Source organism: Panulirus ornatus, chromosome 17, assembly GCF_036320965.1.
Source record: "Panulirus ornatus isolate Po-2019 chromosome 17, ASM3632096v1, whole genome shotgun sequence".
NCBI lineage: Eukaryota > Metazoa > Arthropoda > Malacostraca > Decapoda > Palinuridae > Panulirus > Panulirus ornatus.
In genome coordinates, this window is record NC_092240.1 from 22,712,324 (window position 1) to 22,739,383 (window position 27,060).

The 27,060-nt window shown below is 40.4% G+C and overlaps 1 protein-coding gene across 1 annotated transcript in view; it reads right to left on the reverse strand.

Moving 5' to 3' along the window:
- Positions 1–15,003: 15,003 nt before the first annotated feature.
- The window catches only part of LOC139754417 (uncharacterized), an 87,010-nt gene continuing 74,953 nt past the window's right edge, over positions 15,004–27,060 (reverse strand). Inside the window, exon 8 of the mRNA XM_071671694.1 lies at positions 15,004–23,193. Coding sequence (XP_071527795.1) covers positions 22,839–23,193 — 355 coding nt within the window. The 3' untranslated portion in view covers positions 15,004–22,838. The remainder of the gene's footprint in view (positions 23,194–27,060) is intronic.

Genomic DNA, 27,060 nt, shown 5'->3' on the forward strand with positions numbered 1-27,060 from the left:
TCATTGAGTTCACAGTCATCATTTGCTGAATCTTAGTCAAAAATTATTATCATTACTATATATTATTATTTTTATTTTTTTTATTTTGCTTTGTCGCTGTCTCCCGCGTTTGCGAGGTAGCGCAAGGAAACAGACGAAACGAAATGGCCCAACCCACCCCCATACACATGTATATACACACACGTCCACACACGCAAATATACATACCTATACATCTCAATGTACACATATATATACACACACAAACACATACATATATACCCATGCACACAATTCACAGTCTGCCTTTATTCGTTCCCATCGCCACCTCTCCACACATGGAATACCTCCCCCCTCATGTGTGCGGGGTAGCGCTAGGAAAAGACAACAAAGGCCTCATTCGTTCACACTCAGTCTCTAGCTGTCATGCAATAATGCCAGAAACCACAGCTCCCTTTCCACATCCAGGCCCCACACAGCTTTCCATGGTTTACCCCAAACGCTTCACATGCCCTGATTCAATCCACTGACAGCACGTCAACCCCGGTATACCACATCGATCCAATTCACTCTATTCCTTGCCCGCCTTTCACCCTCCTGCATGTTCAGGGCCCGATCACTCAAAATCTTTTTCACTCCATCTTTCCACCTCCAATTTGGTCTCCCACTTCTCCTCGTTCCCTCCACCTCCGACACATATCCTCTTGGTCAATCTTTCCTCACTCATTCTCTCCATGTGCCCAAACCATTTCAAAACACCCTCTTCTGCTTTCTCAACCACGCTCTTTTTATTTCCACACATCTCTCTTACCCTTACATTACTTACTCGATCAAACCACCTCACACCACGTCCTCAAACATCTCATTTCCAGCACATCCACCCTCCTGCGCACAACTCTATCCATAGCCCACGCCTCGCAACCATACAACATATATATATATATATATATATATATATATATATATATATATATATATATATTTTATTTATTTATTTTGCTTTGTCGCTGTCTCCCGCGTTTGCGAGGTAGCGCAAAGAAACAGACGAAAGAAATGGCCCAACCCACCCTCATACACATGTATATACATACACGTCCACACACACAAATATACATACCTATACATCTCAATGTACACATATATATACACACACAGACACATACATATATACCCATGCACACAATTCACACTGTCTGCCTTCATTCATTCCCATCGCCACCTCGCCACACATGGAATACCATCCCGCTCCCCCCTCATGTGTGCGAGGTAGCGCTAGGAAAAGACAACAAAGGCCCCATTCGTTCACACTCAGTCTCTAGCTGTCATGCAATAATGCCCGAAACCACAGCTCCCTTTCCACATCCAGGCCCCACACTACTTCCCATGGTTTACCCCAGATGCTTCACATGCCCTGATTCAATCCACTGACAGCACGTCAACCCCGGTATACCACATCGATCCAATTCACTCTATTCCTTGCCCACCTTTCACCCTCCTACATGTTCAGGCCCCGATCACTCAAAATCTTTTTCACTCCATCTTTCCACCTCCAATTTGGTCTCCCACTTCTCGTTCCCTCCACCTCCGACACATATATCCTCTTGGTCAATCTTTCCTCACTTATTCTCTCCATGTGCCCAAACCATTTCAAAACACCCTCTTCTGCTCTCTCAACCACGCTCTTTTTATTTCCACACATCTCTCTTACCCTTACATTACTTACTCGATCAAACCACCTCACACCACACATTGTCCTCAAACATCTCATTTCCAGCACATCCACCCTCCTGCGCACAACTCTATCCATAGCCCATGCCTCGCAACCACACAACATTGTTGGAACCACTATTCCTTCCAACATACCCATTTTTGCTTTCCGAGATAATGTTCTCGACTTCCACACATTCTTCAAGGCTCCCAGGATTTTCACCCCCTCCCCCACCCTATGATTCACTTCCGCTTCCATGGTTCCATCCACTGCCAGATCCACTCCCAGATATCTAAAACACTTTACTTCCTCCAGTTTTTCTCCATTCAAACTTACCTCCCAATTGACTTGACCCTCAACCCTACTGTTCCTAATAACCTTGCTCTTATATATATATATATATATATATATTTTTTTATACTATTCGCCATTTCCCGCGTTAGCAAGGTAGCGTCAAGAAGACGACTGAGCCTTTGAGGGAATATCCTCACTTGGCCCCCTCCTCTGTTCCTTCATTAGGAAAACTAAAAACAAGAGGTAAGGACTTCCAGCCCCCCGCTCCCTTCCCTTTTAGTCGCCTTCTACGACACGCAGGGAATACGTGGGAAGTATTCTTTCTCCCCTATCCCCAGGGATACATATATATATATATATATATATATATATATATATATATATATATGTATATATATATATATATATATATATATATATATATATATATATATATATATATATATATGTATATATATATATATATATATATATATATATATATATATATATATATATATATATATATATATATATATATATATATATATATGTTTGGATGGTATTGCAGTGGAATTTACTAAAAAAGGGGGTGACTGTATTATTGACTGGTTGGTAAGGTTATTTAATGTATGTATGACTCATGGTGAGGTGCCTGAGGATTGGCGGAATGCGTGCATAGTGCCATTGTACAAAGGCAAAGGGGATAAGAGTGAGTGCTCAAATTACAGAGGTATAAGTTTGTTGAGTATTCCTGGTAAATCATATGGGAGGGTATTGATTGAGAGGGTGAAGGCATGTACAGAGCATCAGATTGGGGAGGAGCAGTGTGGTTTCAGAAGTGGTAGAGGATGTGTGGATCAGGTGTTTGCTTTGAAGAATGTATGTGAGAAATACTTAGAAAAGCAAATGGATTTGTATGTAGCATTTATGGATCTGGAGAAGGCATATGATAGAGTTGATAGAGATGCTCTGTGGAAGGTATTAAGAATATATGGTGTGGGAGGCAAGTTGTTAGAAGCAGTGACAAGTTTTTTATCGAGGTTGTAAGGCATTTGTACGTGTAGGAAGAGAGGAAAGTGATTGGTTCTCAGTGAATGTAGGTTTGCGGCAGGGGTGTGTGATGTCTCCATGGTTGTTTAATTTGTTTATGGATGGGGTTGTTAGGGAGGCGAATGCAAGAGTTTTGGAAAGAGGGGCAAGTATGAAGTCTGTTGTGGATGAGAGCTTGGGAAGTGAGTCAGTTGTTGTTCGCTGATGATACAGCGCTGGTGGCTGATTCATGTGAGAAACTGCAGAAGCTGGTGACTGAGTTTGGTAAAGTGTGTGAAAGAAGAAAGTTAAGAGTAAATGTGAATAAGAGCAAGGTTATTAGGTACAGTAGGGTTGAGGGTCAAGTCAATTGGGAAGTAAGTTTGAATGGAGAAAAACTGGAGGAAGTAAAGTGTTTTAGATATCTGGGACTGGATCTGGCAGCGGATGGAACCATGGAAGCGGAAGTGAATCATAGGGTGAGGGAGGGGGCGAAAATTTCCTGGGAGCCTTGAAGAATGTGTGGAAGTCGAGAACATTATCTCGGAAAGCAAAAATGGGTATGTTTGAAGGAATAGTGGTTCCAACAATTTTGTATGGTTGCGAGGCGTGAACTATGGATAGAGTTGTGCGCAGGAGGATGGATGTGCTGGAAATGAGATGTTTGAGGACAATGTGTGGTGTGAGGTGGTTTGATCGAGTAAGTAACGTAAGGGTAAGAGAGATGTGTGGAAATAAAAAGAGCGTGGTTGAGAGAGCAGAAGAGGGTGTTTTGAAATGGTTTGGGCACATGGAGAGAATGAGTGAGGAAAGATTGACCAAGAGGATATATGTGTCGGAGGTGGAGGGAACGAGGAGAAGTGGGAGACCAAATTGGAGGTGGAAAGATGGAGTGAAAAAGATTTTGTGTGATCGGGGCCTGAACATGCAGGAGGGTGAAAGGAGGGCAAGGAATAGAGTGAATTGGATCGATGTGGTATACCGGGGTTGACGTGCTGTCAGTGGATTGAATCAGGGCATGTGAAGCGTCTGGTGTAAACCATGGAAAGCTGTGTAGGTATGTATATTTGTGTGTGTGGACGTGTATGTATATACATGTATATGGGGGTGGGTTGGGCCATTTCTTTCGTCTGTTTCCTTGCGCTACCTCGCAAACGCGGGAGACAGCGACAAAGCAAGAAAAAAAAAAAAAAAAAATATATATATATATATATATATATATATATATATATATATATATAGGAAACAGGAGTGGTGGGAGTATGTGATAAAGTGTAAGAAAGTAAATTCTAGATTGATATGGGTAAAGCTGAAAGTTAATGGAAAGAGATGGATGATTATTGGTGCATATGCACCTGGGCATGAGAAGAAAGATCATGAGAGGCAAGTGTTTTGGGAGCAGCTGAATGAGTGTGTTAGTGGTTTTGATGCACGAGACCAGGTTATAGTGATAGGTGATTTGAATGCAAAGGTAAGTAATGTGGCAGTTGAGGGAATAATTGGCATACATGGGGTGTTCAGTGTTGTAAATGGAAATGGTGAAGAGCTTGTAGATTTATGTGCTGAAAAAGGACTGGTGATTGGGAATACCTGGTTTAAAAAGAGAGTTATACATAAGTATACGTATGAAAGTAGGAGAGATGGCCAGAGGGCATTATTGGATTACGTGTTAATTGATAGGCACGCGAAAGAGAGACTTTTGGATGTTAATGTGCTGAAAGGTGCAACTGGAGGGATGTCTGATCATTATCTTGTGGAGGCGAAGGTGAAGATTTGTAGAGGTTTTCAGAAAAGAAGATAGAATGTTTGGGTGAAGAGAGTGGTGAGAGTAAGTGAGCTTGGGAAGGAGACTTGTATGGGGAAGTACCAGGAGAGACTGAGTACAGAATGGAAAAAGGTGAGAACAAAGGAGGTAAGGGGAGTGGGGGAGGAATGGGATGTATTTAGGGAAGCAGTGATGGCTTGCGCAAAAGATGCTTGTGGCATGAGAAGCGTGGGAGGTGGGCAGATTAGAAAGGGTAGTGAGTGGTGGGATGAAGAAGTAAGATTATTAGCAAAAGAGAAGAGAGAGGCATTTGGACGATTTTTGCAGGGAAAAACGCAAATGAGTGGGAGATGTATAAAAGAAAGAGGCAGGAGGTCAAGAGAAAGGTGCAAGAGATGAAAAAGAGGGCAAATGAGAGTTGGGGTGAGAGAGTATCATTAAATTTGAGGGAGAATAGAAAGATGTTTTGGAAGTAGGTAAATAAAGTGCTTAAGACAAGGGAGCAAATGGGAACTTCAGTGAAGGGGGCTAATGGGGAGGTGATAACAAGTAGTGGTGATGTGAGAAGATGGAGTGAGTATTTTGAAGGTTTGTTGAATGTGTTTGATGATAGAGTGGCAGATACAGGGTGTTTTGGTCAAGGTGGTATGCAAAGTGAGAGGGTTAGGGAAAATGATTTAGTAAACAGAGAAGAGGCAGTAAAAGCTTTGCGGAAGATGACAGCTGGCAAGGCAACGGATTTGGATGGTATTGCAGTGGAATTTATTAAAAAAGGGGTGACTGTATTGTTGACTGGTTGGTAAGGTTATTTAATGTATGTATGATTCATGGTGAGGTGCCTGAGGATTGGCGAAGTGGTTGCATAGTGCCATTGTACAAAGGCAAAGGGGATAAGAGTGAGTGCTCAAATTACAGAGGTATAAGTATGTTGAGTATTCCTGGGAAATTATATGGGAGGGTATTGATTGAGAGTGTGTGGATCAGGTGTTTGCTTTGAAGAATGTATGTGAGAAATACTTAGAAAAGCAAATGGATTTGTATGTAGCATTTATGGATCTGGAAAAGGCATATGATAGAGTTGATAGAGATGCTCTGTGGAAGGTATTAAGAATATCTGGTGTGGGAGGCAAGTTGTTAGAAGCAGTGAAAAGTTTTTATCGAGGGTGTAAGTCATGTGTACGTGTACGAAGAGAAGAAAGTGACTGGTTCTCGGTGAATGTAGGTTTGCAGCAGGGGTGTGTGATGTCTCCATGGTTGTTTAATTTGTTTATGGATGGGGTTGTTAGGGAGGTGAATGCAAGAGTTTTGGAAAGAGGGGCAAGTATGAAGTCTGTTGTGGATGAGAGAGCTTGGGACATGAGTCAGTTGTTGTTTGCTGACGATACAGCGCTGGTGGTTGATCCATGTGAGAAACTGCAGAAGTATGTATACATATATATACACACACATATATGTACATATATACACATGTACATGATTCATACTGTCTGCCTTTATTCATTTGCATTGCCACCTCGACACACATGGAATAACAACCCCCCTCCCCCCTCATGTGTGCGAGGTAGCGCTAGGAAAAGACAACAAATGCCCCATTCGTTCACACTCAGTCTCTAGCTGTCATGTAATAATGCGCCGAAACCACAACTCCCTTTCCACATCCAGGCCTCACAGAACTTTCCATGGTTTACCCCAGATGCTTAACATGCCCTGGTTCAATCCACTGACAGCACGTCGACCCCGGTATACCACATCATTCCAATTCCCTCTATTCCTTGCCTGCCTTTCACCCTCCTGCATGTTCAGGCCACGATAACTCAAAATCTTTTTCACTCCATCCTTCCACCTCCAATTTGGTCTCCCACTTCTCCTTGTTCCCTCTAGCTCTGACACATATATCCTCTTGGTCAATCTTTCCTCACTCATTCTCTCCATGTGACCAAACCATTTCAAAACACCCTCTTCTGCTCTCTCAACCACACTCTTTTTATTACCACACATCTCTCTTACCCTTATATTACTTGCTCGATCAAACCACCTCACACCACATATTGTCCTCAAACATCTCATTTTCAGCACATCCACCCTCCTGCGCACAACTTTATCCATAGCCCACGCCTAGCAACCATATAACATTGTTGGAACTACTATTCCTTCAAACATACCCATTTCTGCTTTCCGAGATAATGTTCTCGACTTCCACATATTCTTCAAGGCTCCCAGAATTTTCGCCCCCTCCCCCACCCTATGATTCACTTCCACTTCCATGGTTCCATCCGCTGCCAGATCCACTCCCAGATATCTAAAACACTTTACTTCCTCCAGTTTTTCTCCATTCAAACTTACCTCCCAATTGACTTGACCCTCAACCCTACTGTACCTAATAACCTTGCTCTTATTCACATTTACTCTTAACTTTCTTCTTTCACACACTTTACCAAACTCAGTCACCAGCTTCTGCAGTTTCTCACATGAATCAGCCACCAGCGCTGTATCATCAGCGAACAACAACTGACTCACTTCCCAAGCTCTCTCATCCACAACAGACTGCATACTTGCCCCTCTTTCCAAAACTCTTGCATTCACCTCCCTAACAACCCCATCCATAAACAAATTAAACAACCATGGAGACATCACACACCCCTGCCGCAAACCTACATTCACTGAGAACCAATCACTTTCCTCTCTTCCTACACGTACACATGCCTTACATCCTCGATAAAAACTTTTCACTGCTTCTAACAACTTGCCTCCCACACCATATATTCTTAGTACCTTCCACAGAGCATCTCTCTCAACTCTATCATATGCCTTCTCCAGATCCATAAAGGCTACATAGAAATCCATTTGCTTTTCTAAGTATTTCTCACATACATTCTTCAAAGCAAACACCTGATCCACACATCCTCTACCACTTCTGAAACCACACTGCTCTTCCCCAATCTGATGCTCTGTACATGCCTTCACCCTCTCAATCAATACCCTCCCATATAATTTACCAGGAATACTCAACATACTTATACCTCTGTAATTTGAGCACTCAATCTTATCCCCTTTCCTTTTATACAATGGCACTATGCACGCATTCTGCCAATCCTCAGGCACCTCACCATGAATCATACATACATTAAATAACCTTACCAACCAGTCAACAATACAGTCACCCCCTTTTTTAATAAATTCCACTGCAATACCATCCAAACCTGCTGCCTTGCCGGCTTTCATCTTCCGCAAAGCTTTTAATACCTCTTCTCTGTTTACCAAATCATTTTCCCTAACCCTCTCACTTTGCACACCACCTCGACCAAAACACCCCATATCTGCCACTCTATCATCAAACACATTCAACAAACCTTCAAAATACTCACTCCATCTCCTTCTCACATCACCACTACTTGTTATCACCTCCCCATTAGCCCCCTTCACTGAAGTTCCCATTTGCTCATTTGTCTTATGCACTTTATTTACCTCCTTCCAGAACATCTTTTTATTCTCCCTAAAATCTAATGATACTCTCTCACCCCCAACTCTCATTTGCCCTCTTTTTCACCTCTTGCACCTTTCTCTTCACCTCCTGTCTTTTTCTTTTATACACCTCCCACTCATTTGCATTTTTTCCCTGCAAAAAATCGTCCAAATGCCTCTCTCTTCTTTTTCACTAATAATCTTACTTCTTCATCCCACCACTCACTACCCTTTCTAATCAACCCACCTCCCATGCTTCTCATGCCACAAGCATCTTTTGTGCAAGCCATCAGCTTCCCTAAATACATCCCATTCCTCCCCCACTCCCCTTACCTCCTTTGTTCTCACCTTTTTCCATTTTGTACTCAGTCTCTCCTGGTACTTCCTTACACAAGTCTCTTTCCCAAGCTCACTTACTCTCACCACCCTACTCACCCCAACATTCTCTCTTCTTTTCTGAATACCCATACAATCTTCACCCTCGCCTCCACAAGCTAATGATCAGACATCCCTCCAGTTGCACCTCTCAGCACATTAACATCCAAAAGTCTCTCTTCTGCACGCCTGTCAATTAACATGTAATCCAATAACACTCTCTGGCCATCTCTCCTACTTACATACGTATACTTATGTATATCTCGCTTTTTAAACCAGGTATTCCCAAATCACCAGTCCTTTTTCAGCACATAAATCTACAAGCTCTTCATTTCCATTTACAACACTGAACACCCTATGTATATCAATTATTCCCTCAACTGCCACATTACTCACCTTTGCATCAAATCACCCATCACTATAACCCGGTCTTGTGCATCAAAACCACTAACACACTCATTCAGCTGCTCCCAAAACACTTGCCTCTCATGATCTTTCTTCTCATGCCCAGGTGCATATGCACCAATAATCACCCATCTCTCTCCATCAACTTTCAGTTTTACCCATATTAATCTAGAATTTACTTTCTTACATTCTATCACATACTCCCACAACTCCTGTTTCAGGAGTAGTGCTACTCCTTCCCTTGCTCTTGTCCTCTCACTAACCCCTGACTTTACTCCCAAGACATTCCCATAATATGAGTCCACAGGGAAAATGAAACACAATAAGTTCCTAAGTGGACTTTCATGTAATAATCACATCTTCAGGGGAGATACAACGAAGGGACGTAGCTAGGAAGCCATTCGGTAAACAAATGATTGTCGAAGACAGACAACAAGCGTATCATAAACTTATTATGTGGACAAGAAGGGGAAATGTTTACAAATTTTATCAACAATAAAACTATCCAATTTGTACAGACCTTCACTACTATTAAGGTTATAATTCTTTGTGTATTAAACAATACAGGATTCAATGATATTTCTCGTGGTACTGGAGTTAGAGCTAGTAACTGAGATGGCGTTACTCCAGTCAGTACAATGATAATAGTTTTTAACGTGATTAAACAAGGCATTTGATTCTCGTCCTGTCTTTACACTATACTTATATTGCTTAAGTCTAACTGAAATATCCTTACCAGTCTGCCCAACATAAAACTTATCACAATTTCTACATGGCACTTTATAGATGCATTCAGGAGAAATTTCTGGTGAGTTCCTGATTAAGATATTCTTTATAGGATTATTGTTGCTGAAGGCAACATTTACATTAAAGGATTTAAGCAACATGGGAAGTAAAATTATAAAATGGCATAAGATGGGCTATTGTGCATATTTTCTTTTTTGTCCTGAAAAATACACAATTGCAAAATATACGGTGTCTGCTCGCAAATTTATGTATTACTTTATGACGTATTACTCTCACCCGGAAAAAAAAAATCTTGATCTTTGGACTTTCCAGAAATCCTTGTTAATCACAAAAGTATCAAAATTGCATTAGACTTTACCATGACTGATGACTTACAAGGTAGACTGAACAGCACCAAATAACCTTCCTACCCCGGGCGAGGTCGGGGACAAACTGAAGTGATGGAGCTTGTCATGGGTGTTGGTGAGACCAAGTAACTGCCGATCATAACCAGCAGTTTGAGCATCAGATCACTACTCCTGCTGGGTTGTTACATGGGTAATCTTATTAAGCTCATTAGGAAATAATAATAAATATCTAATTACCACAGTAGGATTAGGTTTATACATGGTCTATTGTTTAACTGCTGTTAATGTAATAAAACCAAAGGATTTCATCGACCTCGGCCTGTGCGGATCTCAACCCATCAGAAATTATTAATGATCGTTTCATCAACTCAACGCAATATCTGTAGGGGTGGACTGCAACTGACACACACACTGACTACTGAAGCTTGACATCGAACAAGTTTTTATATTTATATGGGTGGACTGTGACCGACACACACACTGACTATTGAAGCTTGACATCGAACAAGTTTTTATATTTACATGGGTGGACTGTGACCGACACACACACTGACTATTGAAGCTTGACATCGAACAAGTTTTCATCAATCTTTGTCTCATCTCTCAATGACATACAATAAAGACGGTCTGAAATCGGTACCTAACTGACCGTAAGAGTTCAAGTGTCCGCCAAAAATAGAGGAGGTAATTTGTGTGATAGAAAGTATGTTATTCTGGGATATTTCATTAATTGTGGTGTAAAACTATGAGAAACCAAGAGGACAGTTAAATGTATTTACATCAATTTTCAATTCAGATGGTCTGTTCCTGCCCATTCGTTTGTTGCTTTTTCTTTGTAGAAATGAAAAATCCAAGACTTTCATGTGCTGAGCGTATGCAGTTGAGAACAGTCCGCATTTCACCATGTTTTGGTGTGCAAGAATATCATCATCATAACTAATGGTGATTATCTTGTGACTTTCTGGAATTAATTTCAATAATGCATCAACTAGTATAATGAGAAAAGTGGGGTTAAGTACTCCACCTTAAGAGGTGCCAAGTAACACATCTTTAACTTCACTTTTGTAACCTTTGAAACACAGCAGTGTATCTGTTCGAGATAAACCCAACATCTAGTGCAGGATCAAGCCACTATTAATTTTTGCTAAATTTTATCTTATGTATATAGGGAGAGAGACTGGAAAAGGTGAGAGAATTTAAGTATTTTGGAGATGTCTTGGGTAAGTTTGGAGAGAGCAGTACAGGGAAGAGTCACTGGGCCCCTTAACAGAACAATGAAGGGTAGAGGTGCAAGTACGAAAGTAAATAGTGGATTAGGGGACAACATAGTCCTCCCTACCCCGATCTATGCAGCCGAAACATGGACATGGAATAAGTTGCAGAGGTCAAGAATCCAGGTTGTGGAAATGAGCTATTTGAGAAGAGAATGATGAGTAATTAGATGGAATGAAGAAAGAAATGAACGTGTGTATGAGAGATGTGGTACGGCAGGGGATGCAAAAGGATTGAATTGAGGAATGGTAGTGCAGAAGAAACATAATTCTTTGTTTGAGCATGTGGAAAGAATGCAAGACTGGGAGTTTAAAAGGAGTGTGTATGATAGTACAATTAAAGGGGTTGGTAAGAGAGGAAGACCAGCTATGACATGGGCAAATAGAGTGGAATACTGGAGAGAGAAATGCTGGAAGAATGCCTTGTATAGTGTATGTGAGGGAGGCATGTAAGGACAGAGATGAGAGGAGTAACTCTTTTGCTGTGGCCACCCCTTGATAGAAGTTCCTGAAGGGAGTGGGAGTCAGTCAGAGATATAGATAGATAGACAGACATACAAAATAAATTACCTTTTAGTAATATCAAAAGCAGCTTTTAGGTCAAAAAAATGTGTACTCATGCCATCTGTCCCCATGGATTGTCAGAAAAGCAGTGATACAGTTGAGGAGGACATAGAAAATATGTAAGTTGGTGAGTTAAAATGATGAAGGGCTGTAACCTGAATTTCTGCTCTACTCAGACTCAGTGCATGATAATTCTAAGAATATCAGTTCTTTTACACACAATTTTACATATATCATAGTTGTATAAGCAGAGCTCTATAATGGAAACACTTTACAAGTGACTCCATGATTGCCTTCCTTTAGTGACAGGAAAGATTACATGAGCTTAAAATCTACAAATGGTATCTTTCTTCATAAACATTTTAAAATAACTTATTTTCTTTCTTAAAACAGTAATACTTACACTTGCTTCTATCAACTCATGCAACATGTTCCTCCACCTATTAATAATTCTTGTACCAAAGAACCTACTGTTTGAATTTATGCCTAATCTTAAAATACTTTAAGCTATTTATACCTGGGTTTAAGAAGCTCAAGAAACATAAAGCTACTGATATATTGAGTTAATTCAAGGAGCTTCAAGATGTCTATACCTTGGATCAAAAAGCTTCAAGTCATCTACAGCTACAATGAAGAAGCCTATATCTATCTGTTCCTCACATTAAAAAACTGTAGCTATCTTTACAATGGTTTACAATGTAAGGAGATACGTACTCTTATAGCAACATAGATATCCCTTGATGGTACATTGAAAAACTGTTAAATAACAGTCACTGCCATTCAGTATCTTAAGAACACCTCAATGGTAGAGTGGTTAGTATTACTTACTGTCATGGATGAAGTTGTGCCTAGGATGAACCGCATAAGTTCCAATTCTGGTCGTTGCAATTGGTCCACTGTCCACCCAGCAGTTCAATCTCACCTAGAGGCTGAACAACAGAATGGGCACCTGGCATAGGATTGGGTTTGTGCATACATGCATAGGAGTAAAAACATGGTACATACACTGGGAAACAACAAATAGTATTTTTTCATGATTGACTGCCGTTTCCCACATTAGTGCCAGGAACAGACGAAAAAAGGCCACATCCACAAACATCCATTCTCTAAATGTTATGTGTAATGCACCGAAACCACAACCCCCTATCCATAGCCAGGCACCACAGACCTTTCCAAGGTTTACCCCTGGTCCTTCACATGCCTTAGTTCAGTCCGATGATAGCAAGTTGACCACAGTAAACCACATCGTTCCATTTCATTCTATCCCGTGCACGCCTTCCACCCTCCAGCATGTTCAGGACCCTATTGCTCAAATTCTTATTCACTATTTCCTTCCATCTCCAAATTGGCCTCCCTGTTCTCATTGTTCCCTCCAATTCTGAAGTATATATCCTCCTAACCTTTCCTCACTCATTCTCTCCACATGTCCAAAACATTTCAACACACCTTCTGCTTTCTCAACCACGATCTTTTTTATTAACATCCATCTCTCTTACCCTTTCATTACTTACTCGATCAAACCACCTAACACCACATACTGTCCTCAAACATTTCATTTGTAACACATCCACCCTCCCCTGCACAGTCTTATCTATAGCCCATGCCTTGAAGCCATAAAATATTTGGACTGCTATTCCTTCAAAAATACCAATATTTGCCCTCCAATATAAGGTTTTCTCCTTCCACACAAATTTCAGTGTTCCCAGAATCTTCATGCCCTCCCCAACCCTTGAACTCATTTTCCACTTCCATGGTTCCATTTGTTGCCATGTCCACTCCCAGATATCTAACACACCTCATCTCCTCCAATTTTTTCTTTATCAAACTCACACCCCACCTAAACTGTCCCTCAACCCTGCTGAACCTAATCATCTTCCTTTAATTCACATTTACACTAAACTTTCCCCTTTCACACTCTTCCAAACTCAATCACCAATTTCTGTAGTTTCTCACTCGAATCTGGTACTCGTGCTGTATCTTCAGCAAAATACAACTGATTCACTTCCCAGGTCCTCTCATCCCAAAAGATGGCATACTTACCCCTCCATCCAAGACTCTTGCATTTATGTCCCTCACCACCCCATACATAAACAAATTGAACACCCATTGTGACACACATCTCAGCCACAGACCAACCTTCACATCATACCATTCACTCTCCTCTCTTCCTACTTGTACACAAGCCTTAAACCCTTCAAAAAACTTCTCTGCTTTAGGCATTTTTCCTCCTCCACCATATATTCTTAAGACCTTTCACAGAGCATCTCTATCAACCCTATCATATGCCTTCTCCAAATCCATAAATGCCACATATGGTCCATCTGTTTTTCTAAGAATCTCACACAATTTCTTTAAAGCAAACACCTGATCTACACATCCTCTACCACTTCCTTTCCAAGCAATTTCCATGCAACTTATACCTCTGGTTTGAGCACTCACCTTCATCCTTCTTACCTTTATATAATAGCACTATACATGCAATCTTCCAATCCTCAGGCACCTCACCAAGATCCATATACACACTGAAAATCCTTACCAACCAATCAACAACACACTCATCCCCTTTCTTTAAAAATTTAACCACAACACCATGCACTCCAACCACTTTGCCACGTTTCATCTCTCTTCTCCAAACAAATCTCCCCGACTCTTTCACTTAGCATACCATCCATCTGCCTCTTTATACCATCCATCTGCCACTCTTTCTTCAAACACATTTAACAGTCCTTCAAAGTACCTCACAAACTTTCTCTGTGTACATTGAGGATCTCATCTAGTAGAAAAACCCTCTATTTTTCAAACTTCAAGCTTCACTTCTCATTGCTGACAGGAAGCACTTGATTTTACTTAGCAAAACTGTAATATACTTTATCTGTGTTTGAGGGTTTAAGTCAAGTATCTGACAACACAATTTTCAAAAATATACAGACATTCATGCATCTGGGACACATCATGCAGGTGCCATCCTGTAATATTGGATATCTCACTTAACAAAAACATATCCTGTTTAATTTCATTGTATTTCTCATTCTAACTTATAATTTCTAATGAGATAAAAAAAGGGACAAAAAAAGATTGTACAATAGCTGGTTTATTAATTAACCATAATGCACTGACTAAAGAAAATAAGTCTGTTTCTCAGTATAACTCCTTAAAGCAGAGTCCAATAAGAATAACATGAAACCAGATTCTGGTCAACATCATCTGCTACACCAGGTAACAGCTGCTTTCCTTACATCTGTCCTTACATCTATTCCTCACTTCAGATGATCTTCCAATCCTAGGGTATTTGCAGGCTTGTATTATGCTTAACATACATATATCACAAGTATGTTACCTTTAACCAATGCACTCTAGCTATTTAATCATAAGATTACAAGACATAATCCAGTCATTCTACACACAGCAGATCGTATCATTGTCAAACAATCATGCACATTACAGATAGGATATTTGAAGAAAACATCAGAAAAGATGTTAAATGTCATCATATTTATAAATATATACATAAAATCGATCTATGAAAGGATGGACTTGCATAAACCACATAAACAAGTATTACTGAGTAACCCTAAAATATTTAGCTTCAGGGTTATACCACTCTTGTACATCAATTACTGACAAAATATTCACTCTGTAAACTTTATGCCTTAAAATTTCTTACACTTTTGATAAAAACTCCCTCAAGACATCACAGAGATGTTACTTATCAGACATCTATTTCCAATATCTATATGCTGTTTTTTAATGATAATTTCCAGTCACTTCCATCACTTTTACTATATAGCACAGCAGAGTCTTGTTTCAGATGTCTAAATAGAAACTTAGCATGTTCTCATTAAACTATTTTCAGAAATTCTACACACCTCAAATATTCAGATGTGCTTTACAACAATGATCCCATTTCACAAAATTGTTTCAATACTGTGTGCCATGGGGAGCATATAAAACCTTTCTTTTATATACCCAACAGTAAGAAAGATTTTACAAATATATAAGTATCCATAAAAGAAGAGAGATTTCTCTTTGTGTTAGGTATTAAAGAGAAAAGGTCATGAATGACAGAGATGTAAAGCTACTGTCTGGAATAATACAACTGATGAAAATTAGGTCAGAAATGTATCATTATTTCATTGACATTTTTAATGATTTGTAAATATATAACCCTAAGACTCCCACTTAAGGAGTTCCTGCAGCAACTAGGCTGTGTTACGATATGTAACAGGTAAAGGAATGGCTCTTTTGGAGTAAGAAGTTCTTCAATCAAATTTTACTTCACTTTTTCCATTGACAATGACAGTCTCACCAGGAAACGAACGAGGAAAGACCCATCCACTCATATACACACATATATACATACATGCATATGCATGTACATAAACATATCAACATATACATACACTTACATAGACATATACATATAATCACATGTACAAATTCATACTTGCTTGCCTTCATACATTCCCGGCAGCATCCTGCCCGATATGAAACAACAACGACACCCCTTGCATCAGTGAGGTAGCGACAGGAAAACAGACAAAAAAGGCCACATTTGTTCACACTCAGTCTCTAGCTGTCATGCGTAATTCACCAAAACCACAGCTCCCTACCTAGGGAGCTTTCCGTGGTTTACCCCAGATGTTTCAAAAGCCCTGGTTCAGTCCACTGACAGCACATCAACCCTGGTATACCACATCATTCCAATTCACTTTATTCCTTGCATGCCTCTCACCCTCCTGCATGTTCAGGTCCTGATCATTCGAAATCTTTTTCACTCAATCCTTCCACCTCCAATATGGTCTCCCACTTCTTGTTCCCTCCACCTCTGACACGTATATCCTCTCTTTCAATCTTTCCTCAATCATTCTCTCCATATATCCAAACCATTTCAACACACCCTCTTCTCTGCTCTCTACCACACACTTTTTATCACCACACATCTCCCTTACTCTTTTATTAATATTTCGTCAAACCACCTCACACCATAAACATTTCATTTCCAATACATCCATCCTCCTCAGTACAACCCTATCTATAGCCCATGCCTCGCAACCATATAATATTGTCGGAACTACTATTCCTTAAAGCATACCCAGTTTTGCTATCTGATACAACATTCTCTCTTTCCACACATTTTTCATTGTTCCTAGAACCTTTGCCACCTCCCCTGCCCTATGTCTGTGTATGTATATGTGTATGTGTATATTCTTTTTTTTATTATCATTTGCTATGTCACTGTCTCCCGTGTTAGCGAGGTAGCGCAAGGAAACAGACAAAAGAATGGCCCAACCCACCCACATACACATGTATATACATACATGTCCACACACAGCACATATACATACCTCTACATCTCAATGTATACATATATATACACACACAGACATATACATATATACCCATGTACATAATTCATACTGTCTGCCTTTATTCATTCCCATCGCCACCCCACCACACATGGAATAACAACACTCTCCCCCCTCATGTGTGCGAGGTAGCACTAGGAAAAGACAACAAAGACCACATTCATTCACACTCAGTCTCTAGCTGTCATGTAATAATGCACCGAAACCAAAGCTCCCTTTCCACATCCAGGCCCCACACAACTTTCCATGGTTTACCCCAGACGCTTCACATGCCCTGGTTCAATCCATTGACAGCAGGTCAACACCGGTATACCACATCGTTCCAATTCACTCTATTCCTTGCACGCCTTTCACCCTCCTGCATGTTCAGGCACCAATCACTCAAAATCTTTTTCACTCCATCTTTCCACCTCCAATTTGGTCTCCCACTTCTCCTCGTTCCCTCCACCTCCGACACATATATCCTCTTGGTCAATCTTTCCTCACTCATTCTCTCCATGTGACCAAACCATTTCAAAACACCCTCTTCTGCTCTCTCAACCACACTCTTTTTATTACCACACATCTCTCTTACCCTATTATTACTTACTCGATCAAACCACCTCACACCACACATTGTCCTCAAACATCTCATTTCCAGCACATTCACCCTCCTGCGCACAACTCTATCCATAGCCCACGCCTCGCAACCATACAACATTGTTGGAACCACTATTCCTTCAAACATACCCACTTTTGCTTTCCGAGATAATGCTCTCGACTTCCACACATTCTTCAAGGCTCCCAGAATTTTCGCCCCCTCCCCCACCCTATGATTCACTTCCACTTCCATGGTTCCATCCGCTGCCAGATCCACTCCCAGATATCTAAAACACTTTACTTCCTCCAGTTTTTCTCCATTCAAACTTACCTCCCAATTGACTTGACCCTCAACCCTACTGTACCTAATAACCTTGCTCTTATTCACATTTACTCTTAACTTTCTTCTTTCACACACTTTACCAAACTCAGTCACCAGCTTCTGCAGTTTCTCACATGATTCAGCCACCAGCGCTGTATCATCAGCGAACAACAACTGACTCACTTCCCAAGCTCTCTCATCCACAACAGACTTCATTCTTGTCCCTCTTTCCAGAACTCTTGCATTCACCTCCCTAACAACCCCATCCATAAACAAATTAAACAACCATGGAGACATCACACACCCCTGCCGCAAACCTACATTCACTGAGAACCAATCACTTTCCTCTCTTCCTACACGTACACATGCCTTACATCCTCGATAAAAACTTTTCACTGCTTCTAACAACTTGCCTCCCACACCATATATTCTTAATACCTTCCACAGAGCATCTCTATCAACTCTATCATATGTCTTCTCCAGATCCATAAATGCTACATACAAATCCATTTGCTTTTCTAAGTATTTCTCACATACATTCTTCAAAGCAAACACCTGATCCACACATCCTCTAAACACTTCTGAAACCACAATGCTCTTCCCCAATCTGATGCTCTGTACATGCCTTCACCCTCTCAATCAATACCCTCCCATATAATTTACCAGGAATACTCAACAAACTTATACCTCTGTAATTTGAGCACTCACTCTTATCCCCTTTGCCTTTGTACAATGGCACTATGCACGCATTCCGCCAATCCTCAGGCACCTCACCATGAGTCATACATACATTAAATAACTTTACCAACCAGTCAACAATACAGCACCTCCTTTTTTAATACATTCCACTGCAATACCATCCAAACCTGCTGCCTTGCCGGCTTTCATCTTCCACAAAGCTTTTACTACCTCTTCTCTGTTTACCAAATCATTTTCCCTAACCCTCTCACTTTGCACACCACCTTGACCAAAACACCCTATATCTGCCACTCTATCATCAAACACATTCAACAAACCTTCAAAATATTCATTCCATCTCCTTCTCACATCACCACTACTTGTTATCACCTCCCCATTTGCGCCCTTCACTGAAGTTCCCATTTGCTCCCTTGTCTTACGCACTTTATTTACCTCCTTCCAGAACATCTTTTTATTCTCCCCAAAATTTAATGATACTCTGTCACCCCAACTCTCATTTGCCCTCTTTTTCACCTCTTGCACCTTTCTCTTGACCTCCTGTCTCTTTCTTTTATACATCTCCCACTCAATTGCAATTTTTCCCTGCAAAAATTGTCCAAATGCCTCTCTCTTCTCTTTCACTAATAATCTTACTTCTTCATCCCACCACTCACTACCCTTTCTAATCAACCCACCTCCCACTCTTCTCATGCCACAAGCATCTTTTGCGCAATCCATCACTGATTCCCTAAATACATCCCATTCCTCCCCCACTCCCCTTACTTCCATTGTTCTCACCTTTTTCCATTCTGTACTCAGTCTCTCCTGGTACTTCCTCACACAAGTCTCCTTCCCAAGCTCACTTACTCTCACCACCCTCTTCACCCTAACATTCGCTATATATATAAATATATAAGTATGTATATGTGCATGTATGGGCGTTTATGCGTATATATATTTATAAGAGTGGATGGGCCATTCTTTGTCTGTTTCCTTATGCTACCTTGCTGATGCAGGAAACAGTGATCAAGTATAATAATAATAAAAAAAATATATATATATATATATATATATATATATATATATATATATATATATATATATATATATATATATATTCCCAGTGAATGTCGGTTTGCGGCAGGAGTGCGTGATATCGCCATGGTGGTTTAATTTGTTTATGGATGGGGGTTGTTAGGGAGGTGAATGCAAGAGTTTTGGAGAGAGAGACAGGTATGCAGTCTGTTGTTAATGAAGGCTTGGGAAGTGAGTCAGTTGTTGTTCACTGATGATACAGCGCTGGTGGCTGATTCGGGTGAGAAACTTCAAAAGTTGGTGACAGAGTTTGGTAAAGCGTGTGAAAGAAGAAAGCTTAGAGTAAATGTGAATAAAAGCAAGGTTATTAGGTTCAGTAGAGCTGAGGGTCAAGTAAATTGGGAGGTAAGTTCAGAGGTAGTAAAGTGTTTTAGATATCAGGGAGTGGATTTGGAAGTGGACGGAACCATGGAAGCAGAAGTGTCACAGGGTGGAGGAGAGGGTGAAGGTTCTGAGAGCAATAGAGAATGTGTGGAAAGCCAGAACGTTATCTTGGAGAGCAATAATGGGTATGTTTGAAGGAATAGTGGTTCCAACAATGTTATATGGTTATGAGCCATGGGCTATAGATAGGGTTATGTGGAGGAGGGTGGATGTGTTGGAAATGAGCTGTTTGAGGACAATACGTGGCGTGAGGTGGTTTGATCGAGTAAGTAATGAAAGGGTAAGAGAGATGTGTGGTAATAAACAGAGTGGGGCTGAGAGAGAAGGTGTATTGAAATGGTTTGGTCATATGGAGAGAATGAGTTAGGAAAGATTGACAAAGAGGATATGTCAGAGGTGGAGGGAACGAGGAGAAGTGGTAGGAGATGAAATTGGAGGTGGAAGGATGGAGTGAAAAGGATTTTGAGCGATTGGGGCCTGAGTATGCAGGAGGATGAAAGGCGTACAAGGAATAAAGTGAACTGAAACAATGTGGTATACCGGGGTGGACGTGCTGTCAATGGATTGAACCAGGGCATGTGAAGCATCTGGGGTAAACCATGGAAAGTTTTGTGGGGCCTGGACATGGAAAGGGAGCTGTGGTTTCAGTCCATTACACATGACAGCTAGAGACAGTGTGAACGAATGTGGCCTTTGTTGTTTTTTCCTAGAGCTACCTTGTGCGCGCGCGAGGGGAGGGGTGCCATTTCATGTGTGGCGGGTTGGTGACAGGAATGGATGAAGGCAGCAAGTATGAATAAGTACATGTGTATATATGTTCATGTCTGTGTATGTAAATGTATGTATACATTGAAATGTATAGGTATGTATATGTGCACATGTGGGCGTGTATGTGTATACATGTGTATGTGGATGAGTTGGGCCATTCTTTCATCTGTTTCCTTATGCTACCTTGCTAACGCGGAGGACAGCAACAAAGTATAATACAAAAATAAAAAATATATATATATATGTTGTAGAAGGTGACTAAAATGGTTGGGAGCAGGGGGCTGGAACTTCTCCCCTCCTGTTTTACTTTTGCAAAACGAGGAACAGATAAGGGGGCCAAGTGAGGGTTTTCCCTCTAAGGCAAAGTCATCTGTTCTTGATGCTGCTTCAATAACACAAATATGTATCATAAAAAATTTTCATGCTAGAGGTCTTAGTCATGGACGAAAGTCAACATAAAGGCCAGACCGTAATTGAAATTTAAAGAAATGGGAAAGAAAAGACAAGGAAAAGTATTTATGAACTTTAGAAGGATAAAAACCTGTCTCTTAAAAGTGCCACATCATAGTTACTGGAAAAGACATGGAAGGCTAGAGAGTTCCAAAGCTTCCAGGTGTAAGGAGAGAAAATTATCAAAATGGCCCATCCCTGAGTTGTCCTAATAACCTATTTGTACTGCACAGGCATGAGGGAAGGAGTCTTACACTCATGCTGACCCATTTCTTTAACATTCTCTACCATGCAACTTCTTTATTTCTCTGTGCTGTCTGAATTAACTATGTTTGTAGTTATTTCATTGCATTCATCCATTCAATTTGGGTAGAAGTTGATAGGCAGCCACTGACTAGGGATATATATTACTGGTACTACCTGTCTGGGTATCAGGAGGGTTAGTGATGGATGTGGAGTGAGCCAGTACTTCAGTGATCTTAAAGCTGCGTTCCTCTGACCTAGGTAGCTGTCTTCTCTTTCTGCATCACCCACACATGGAATGCTGGCATTCTGTCTATAGTTATACAATCTCCTTGTCACATAACATTTGACATCGCTTAACTCATACAGTAGTAGGTAGGAACATTAGACAGAAGCATTAGATTGAAACATTAAAAGTAGCAGGTAAGAACACAAGGTGGGAGCATTAGGTAGAAATAATAGGTAGTAGTAGTCAATAGGAACATTAGGTAGGACCCTCTGAAAACAAAGTGCTAGAGATACTCTCTGCCAATGGCATTAGGGGTAATGCACTAATGGCTAAGAAGCAGGATTGGAGTTCACCAGTTATGGAGAGGTTTGCTGTGGCCACTCCCTTGAGGGAGTTCCTGAAGAGAACGGAGGTCAAAAAGATCAACCACTCATCCACAACACAACTCTTACACTATAAAAACTCCTGCACAAGATTGCATTAAGTCCTCTAGTTGTTCTTTCCTTACATCTCTCAAAGAAGTCTTCACTGTCCATGTACCTGATCTGTGAGTGTTATCAAAATCTGCCTGTTTGGCTTGTGCTTACAAAGCATGTGAAAAGTCACCATTGATGTGGAAACATCGTCATCAGTTGACAAAAAGGAGTACAGTCTCCTTAAAGAACTACTCCATCCTAAGGAGTCCATCATCTTCTGATTGTAGTGCAGCCTTGATACAGCAGAAGCCTCATAAAAAGGATCCTAGGGTTATAAAATAATATCATATATATAAATTAATCTAAAAGAGTATTAATCCTTAGTCATCATCGCTAGCAATCAGGCTATAATAGTGATCACTGTCTACCTCTACTGACATGGGGCCCACTCTTCTCCTGCTTGATAACTTTGAACGTAAATCTAGCCTACTCCTAATATCTCTACCCTTTGGGGTTGGCACATCTGTTAACCTATCTTGAACCCCACCAGATGTTCGCGACTTTCTACCTGAGAGGCGATTCCAGAGGTCGCCAGATTTCTTAAGCTTCTTTTTCTTCTGCTCATCGTCAGCATACATCTTCATCCGAGGACTCTGGTAAAGAAATATGGAGGTCTTACTCAGAAAAAAACAGGGAATATAGGATAACCCATATCTAAAAACAAAATTATCTAAACTTTAACAAAGAATGTTGACTTTACTGTGTTACTTTATCAATCATCAACTACTTGCCTGTATCTATAACGTAAAGGCTTCTTTGAAAGAAATAAGAACACAAATGGTGAAACGGCTTGTTTTTCTACTGAAGCAGGATGCCTAACTCTGAAACCAATCATCAAATTCGAAAGTGAAATCAAAGATTCCACCAACACCTACAAAGAAGCCTATTGCAGCTCTCCAAATGCACCATAACTTACACCAACCTTCAGCAGGCAACCTAGTCTGTTACAAAGTGCTCATAAATCATGAAAACAACAATGGGATGGGATGGAAGCAAGTTACAGTTTGTATGCTTACATTCAACAAGCAGCTATCTTTTCAAAGCTATTTGTCTGTATCTAACATCTGTAAGCTGAAAAATTACTATCATGTATGAGGAGTTTCATTCAGTAGGAGGAGGAAACTCTTAATCACATTTTCCCAACAGAAAAAATGCTCAACACCAACAAAATTTCAAGCCGATTAAGGAGAATGCCATGCACATTTTCCCAAAGAACATTTCATACTATCCTTCAGTTCCCATTTCCATAAGGATTATCAAGTGTATATACTTTTTCAGTTCACTTATACATTATCTCAAATCAGGTCCAAGTTCATAGCTGTCATTCTTAATAAAATGTACCTTTTTCATTAACATTACATTTGTTATCCATCCTTTTCAGAAATACCACATTAAAGGCTTTTGTGCATGTTTCTCTCCAACCATATCTCCTTACCACATATCTTTTAACCATTTATCTGTGGCAATCATAATATCCAGGGATACTCTGTGTGTAGGAAATTCTTCAAGAGTTCGTTAACAGGAATGTAAATTTCTAAATAAAATGACATGAAACTTAACCTGGTAAGACATTCTTCAGATTTCCTTTGCGCCCTTTAACTTAAACTGCTTTACTGCCAAGCACATGAAGTACTCGGGAGTATTTTCAGGCATATGTTGTGAAATGCAAGGCATTTTTGTATGAGTTTCTGCCAAAAACAAATATTTACTATGAAGTTTCATCAGGAATATTTTACCTCATAACTGTGACTTTGTTTCAAATGTTTTTATATAACGTGACTGAGCACAGCAAAAGACACTTCCAATCCAAAACACTCCACAACTAACCACACACACCCAAGAAGAAATAAAAGCCTCAACCTGCTTTACACTTCAACAACATATAGATTCTCCCACCCACAATACACACAACACTGTCACTGAATTGTTCTAACAAGCACTGAACAACAGCTGTTCTCACTCAAGTCTTAAACATCACCCTTACAGACACACAGAGGTATCACTGTGCTTAGTCTTACACATTACCCTCACAGACATACCCATATGAAACCACATACCCCAGACAGATACAAGTTAAAATTTCTTGTCTATGCTCTGTTTCTTGTCTATGCTCTGGACATCATAAATCCCTTACAACATTACAAAACTGATCAAATATATTTCAACGCCCTTCAATCCCATGATGCAACTACCAAAATGAAAAACTTCAACAGCTGCAGCATGTTATCCTTGGGGATACTAGAATTCCCTAATATTCCCAGGTATCTCTGGTATCTGGGCAGTATTTGAATGAATACTGCACAGACACAAATATTTACTATGAAGTTTCATCAGGAATATTTTACCTCATAACTGTGACTTTGTTTCAAATGTTTTTATATAACGTGACTGAGCACAGCAAAAGACACTTCCAATCCAAAACACTCCACAACTAACCACACACACCCAAGAAGAAATAAAAGCCTCAACCTGCTTTACACTTCAACAACATATAGATTCTCCCACCCACAATACACACAACACTGTCACTGAATTGTTCTAACAAGCACTGAACAACAGCTGTTCTCACTCAAGTCTTAAACATCACCCTTACAGACACACAGAGGTATCACTGTGCTTAGTCTTACACATTACCCTCACAGACATACCCATATGAAACCACATACCCCAGACAGATACAAGTTAAAATTTCTTGTCTATGCTCTGTTTCTTGTCTATGCTCTGGACATCATAAATCCCTTACAACATTACAAAACTGATCAAATATATTTCAACGCCCTTCAATCCCATGATGCAACTACCAAAATGAAAAACTTCAACAGCTGCAGCATGTTATCCTTGGGGATACTAGAATTCCCTAATATTCCCAGGTATCTCTGGTATCTGGGCAGTATTTGAATGAATACTGCACAGACACCCTGAATGCTATAAAATGCAACTAAGAGGATCAGAGCCAAGGGGGTGGACATCCCTCCCTGTGTATTACCTTCCAAAAGAATGAAAAGAAAAAGGGGGAAGTGAGGATTTTTTTTTTCCCTATACGGCTCACCTAATTAATCTGAGGCTACCTCGCTAATGTGGGATATGTCAAACTCATACGAAACATGAGAGACTGAGAGCAGAATGGCAGATGAGAATCCATGAAGCCCATGAAGCCACAGGGATGGGTGAGGTATGGTAAATATGGAAGTATTGCTTACATATGTAAAAGTGTGTGGCATGCAGGAAGTGGAAGGTAGAAAAGAGAAGTGAGTGGTAGGATGAGGAAATTAACACACTGGAAATTAAATGTTTGAGTACATTATGTGGTGCGAGTTGGCTTGATCAAGTAAATACTGAAAGGGTAAGTGAGATGTGTGTTAATAAAAAGATTGCCCGGAAGTAGTACAAGTGATTGTGAGATGTACAAGAGAAAGCAGGAGGTCATAGGGAAAGTGCAGAGAGTGAAAAAGAGCAAATGAAAGTTGGGGTCAGTGAGTATAAGAACATCAGGAAGAATAAGAAAATATGTTGCAAGAAGATCAGTAATGTCAGAAAAACAAGAGAACAAAGGGAATATCAATGAAAAGGGCAAATTATGAAGAGGTAATGAGAAGAAATGAGGTGAAGAGGAGATGGAGTTATTATTCTGAAGGACTGCTGAATGTATTGGAAGACATGATTGAACATGTGGGATGTTTTGGACACAGTGGTATGCAAAGTAGTAAGGTGAAACGAGAGTAGGCAGCAAAAGCCTTGTGTGACGAAAAGCAGCAAAGTGCCTGGAATGGATGGGAATGCAACTGAATTTCTTTGAGGGTGATTGCATCATTGGTTAGCTAGTTATAATTTCTAATGTTGGCATGATGCAAGAAGCAGTGAAAAGTTTTTATCAAGGATGTAAGGCATGTGTACAAGTAGGAAGAGAGGTAAGTGATTGGTTCTCAGTGAATGTTGGTTTGCTGCAGGGGTGTGTGATGTCTCCATGGCTGTTTCATTTGTTTATGGATGGGGTTGTTAGGGAGGTGAATGCAAGAGTTTTGGAAAGAGGGGCAAGTATGCAGTCTGTTGTGGATGAAAGGGCTTGGGAAGTAAGTCAACTGTTGTTCGCTGATGATACAGTTCTGGTGGCTGATTCAGGTGAGAAACTGCAGAGGCTGGTGACTGAGTTTGGGAAAGTGTGTGAAAGAAGAAAGGTGAGAGTAAGTGTGAATAAGAGCAAGATTATTAGGTAAAATAGGGTTGAGGACATGTCAATTGGGAGGTAAGTTTGAATGAAGAAAAACTGGAGGAAGTGAAGTGTTTTAGATATCTGGGAGTGGATTTGGCAGCGGATAGTACCATGGAAGCGGAAGTGAGTAACAGGGCAGGGGAGGGAGTGAAAAGTCTGGGAGTTTTAAAAAATGTGTGGAAGGCGAGAACATTATCTCAGAAAGCAAAAATGGGCATGTTTGAAGGAATAGTGGATCCAACAATGTTATATGGTTGCGAGGCATGGGCTATAGATAGGGTTGTGCAGAGAAGGGTGGATGTGTTGGAAATGAGATGTTTGAAGACAGTATG